Source organism: Hordeum vulgare, chromosome 3H, assembly GCF_904849725.1.
Source record: "Hordeum vulgare subsp. vulgare chromosome 3H, MorexV3_pseudomolecules_assembly, whole genome shotgun sequence".
Classification (NCBI taxonomy): domain Eukaryota; kingdom Viridiplantae; phylum Streptophyta; class Magnoliopsida; order Poales; family Poaceae; genus Hordeum; species Hordeum vulgare.
This window is the reverse complement of record NC_058520.1, coordinates 540005806-540009141: the sequence shown is the minus strand read 5'-3', so window position 1 is coordinate 540009141 and position 3336 is coordinate 540005806. Positions and strand designations below refer to the sequence as shown.

General features: G+C 46.7%; 1 protein-coding gene across 1 annotated transcript; it reads left to right on the top strand.

Annotated features, from left to right (window-relative positions):
- The first annotated feature begins 581 nt into the window (after positions 1-581).
- On the top strand, positions 582-1697 carry LOC123440489 (protein GL2-INTERACTING REPRESSOR 1-like). Its single transcript, XM_045117053.1, has 2 exons — positions 582-722; positions 856-1697. Exon 2 carries the CDS (start codon positions 906-908, stop codon positions 1284-1286), a length of 381 nt encoding a protein of 126 aa, XP_044972988.1. The 5' UTR covers positions 582-722; positions 856-905; the 3' UTR covers positions 1287-1697.
- The last annotated feature ends 1639 nt before the right edge of the window (positions 1698-3336 follow it).

Here is a 3336-nt window from a genome sequence, read left to right as displayed (position 1 = left end):
AGCACCTTTAGTCCCGGCTTGGAACAGGGCCGGGACTAAAGGTTAGGCCTTTAGTCCCGCCCCTTTAGTCCCGGTTGGTGAATCGGGACTAAAGCCCCTTACGGGCCGGGGCTAAAGGCCCCGTCCCCACTAGTGCTGATGCCCCAACCAAGCCACCAGCCGGGTATGGGACACCCATCGGTCCGGCGCACACTCGTCGCCGCCAACTGTCATCAATCCATCTTCAGAACTGTACTGACGCATCCACCTTGCCCGGTCTAGCTGCCGTCGACGCCACCACGACGCCAGACAGCGTCGCCCTCGTTCGCGAGTCCATCCTCGCACATCAGACGCCTAATACCTTGTCAATAGTTAGATTAAAAAAAACTTCTACAACCAATCTCACTTCTAGTACTCCATCAAAGAGATGCATGCTCCGAGACAAACGAAATCACGGCAGGACTCCATCCAGCCTCCACATCCTTGAGCTTGAAGGGGATTGACCTCACCGGAGCATTAGTGGCGGCTGTTCTCGTATTAATGAAAGCCACCACCACCCGCCGCCTCCTCATTATATAAAGCAGCGAGGGGGAGAGGCGCATGACAAATACTCCTCCACTACTCGTACCCAGCCAGCAATAGTTATACGCAACCACGCGGAGAGCTCCAATCCACCAGCACGTCGTCGAGGTCGTATCGCCCTCTCAGCCCGCCGTATACCCTTGAGCGAGCTTGAGTCCAAGGTAACGCCCGCATCGTGCGATGTGTCTCCCACGCTCCGCTCAATATATATATGGCAGCTCCTGTAGAGCTATCCATTTTTGTGTGCTGTGAGCTCGAGACACCAATGTCACCGTCACCGTCACCATCGTGCAGCTGCGTGCAGTAAGAGGGGCGACGAACGGTGGGTGGTGAGGTGATCGAGGATGAGCAGGAACGGCGGCAAGGTGTCGAAGCTGGAGAGCCTGAGGCTGAGCCTGTCGAGGGCGCGGGGCGGCGGCGGGCAGTCGTCGACGTCGACGACCACGGCGCCGCCGGGCGGAGGCGGGGCAAACGGCGCCATCAGTACGTCGCCGCGGCGGCTGTCCTCCTCGTCGTCCTCCACCGCGTCGCCTCCGAGCTCGTGCGTGTCGTCGGAGGGCAGCCCGGACGCGGCGGCCGGCGCGCCCATGGTCCTGGCGGGCTGCCCACGGTGCATGATGTACGTGATGCTGTCCCGGGAGGATCCGCGGTGCCCCCGCTGCCACAGCGCCGTGCTGCTCGACTTCAACGACGATCAGCACCGCCGCCCACGCCAGCGCCGGTGAAATCGCCGCCGATCTCAGCTCGTTCCTTCAAGTCGTCTCGTAGTAGCTTCGCCATTCGTGATCGAGTTAGTTTTGTTGACTTCTCGGAGAGAATTAAAAAGAGAGTGACGCCTAGCTAGTTTGTTGGCTCGAAGTCGCAGGCCGATCAAAAGGAATTATTTCATAGACCTGTTCTTCCACGCCGGCCGTGTCCACCGTCGGTCGATGAAGCTGTGTCTAGGCAATAATTTCGTGTGTTTAGCGCGTGCGCGTCCATGTAATTGTACTCTATTTGCTGGTCTGCTGAGAATTACTGCGCGAAAGTGCAAAGATTTAAGTCTACTCTGTCAAGAACATTTGAAAATTGAAGTAGTAATGCTCCTGTCCCTTGTCCTGCCATATCGACATAAATAAAGTGGTATGCTGAAGCAATGCAGGGTGATTGGCGAAATGCATAGATGAGCATCCCCCCCACTGGTTTGCAGGGTTTAACCCTCGGTACCTTCCTTGAGGTTTAAAGCACCGTGAAATTTACTTCGTATGTATACTCGGGCCCACAAAGGTTGGATTTTCTTAAGCCAAGAAAATCTTATGTTTGAAGCAAACTGTCAACAAAAGAGCATCAAAATGAGGCCATCATACAGCCATGACTAGGTTTCATCACGGTCGCGCGAAAACAAAAATCATGATAGTCAAATCTAAGAAAACCGTCATCCATTAAGAATCAAGACTTCGAGCAACTCTAGCAAATTCCTTAAACACAATACCTTCTAAAAAATTATCAATAATAAAGAAAACTTATTAAAAGATTCTCTAATGCTATGTTTGGTTACTTGAGATTTGATCCTATGCAATCCTCGAAGGTGTTCTCTTAGAGTGTGTCTAGCGCTCATCTAGATGAGACTTAGGCCATGCTTGGTTACAGGGATAAGACTAGGAAAAGTCGCTTTTCGTTCCTATGTAACCAAACATGAGAGACTTTTTCTTAAGGGTCTTTTTTTAGTCCCCGAGACTAAAAAAAGTCTAGTCCCTTGGAACCAAACACCCACTTAACTAACTCACATCTAACTCATACTCGAAGGGTTGGACGCGCTTTGCCGCGTCATTGATGTTATTGAACTTTTATGAGAAAATTATTGCCTCTATTTTAAAAAGATTAGGTGCATTTGTTTTTAAAAAGTCAAACCTCTTTAAGTTTCACCAAATTTGTACAAAATGTACCAAATCAATGTCATTAGCTTTATCATGAAATGAATTAGTCAAAGTTGAAGAAATTTGACTTTTCCAAAACTAATACACCTTATATTTTTGAACCAATGGAGTATTTGTGTTGGCGTGTTCGGGAGATGACACAATGTGTTTTCTATTTATTTATAATGTTGTGTTATGGGGGCCTTCCGCGACGTGATTTCAGGTTGTTTGCTAATCAACTCATACTTGTGTAACAACAATTTCTATGTCAATGGTTGCATGAACTATATTGGTGCTATAGCATCACATGTTTGTACTTTTTTTTCTATGTGGTGAGGTGGTGCGTGAGATTGATATGTTTTTATAAGTTGGTTGATGTGATTTAGTTCAAAACAAAATCGCCGACGCAGTCAAAATATGAACCAAATAAATTAAATACCTCAATCAAATAGGAGAGTTCAAAATTTTAAAAGCATGGTAAATTAAAAGAATTAAATGAGAGATCTCCTTAAGAAATTATTGACCCGGTCAAAATTGAGTGACTCAATTTCAAATTGAAGTCCTCAATTTATTCTGAGACCTCCAAAATTAGGAAGCTTAAAATAATAAAATGAGAGAGCTTCTTGAGAAATTATTGATCCGTTCAAAATCAAGTGATCCAATTCCAACTTGGAGACCTCGATTGATTATGAAGCCTTTAAATCTCATATGCCACTTGATTTTTATGAAAATTCATGCATGTTCTTATGTTTTTATATGTTATTGATTAGACTACTCAAATGGTGTGTGGGAGTTAGATGAGACTTTGCTAATTCTCATCTAGATGAGAATTAGTAAATCCAGTTCTATTGACCCCATCCTATCACCTATTCCCTGCAAC

Bases quoted from the DNA above. Each gene is read 5' to 3' on its own strand.
- LOC123440489 (XM_045117053.1), top strand. From the start codon at position 906: ATGAGCAGGAACGGCGGCAAGGTGTCGAAGCTGGAGAGCCTGAGGCTG.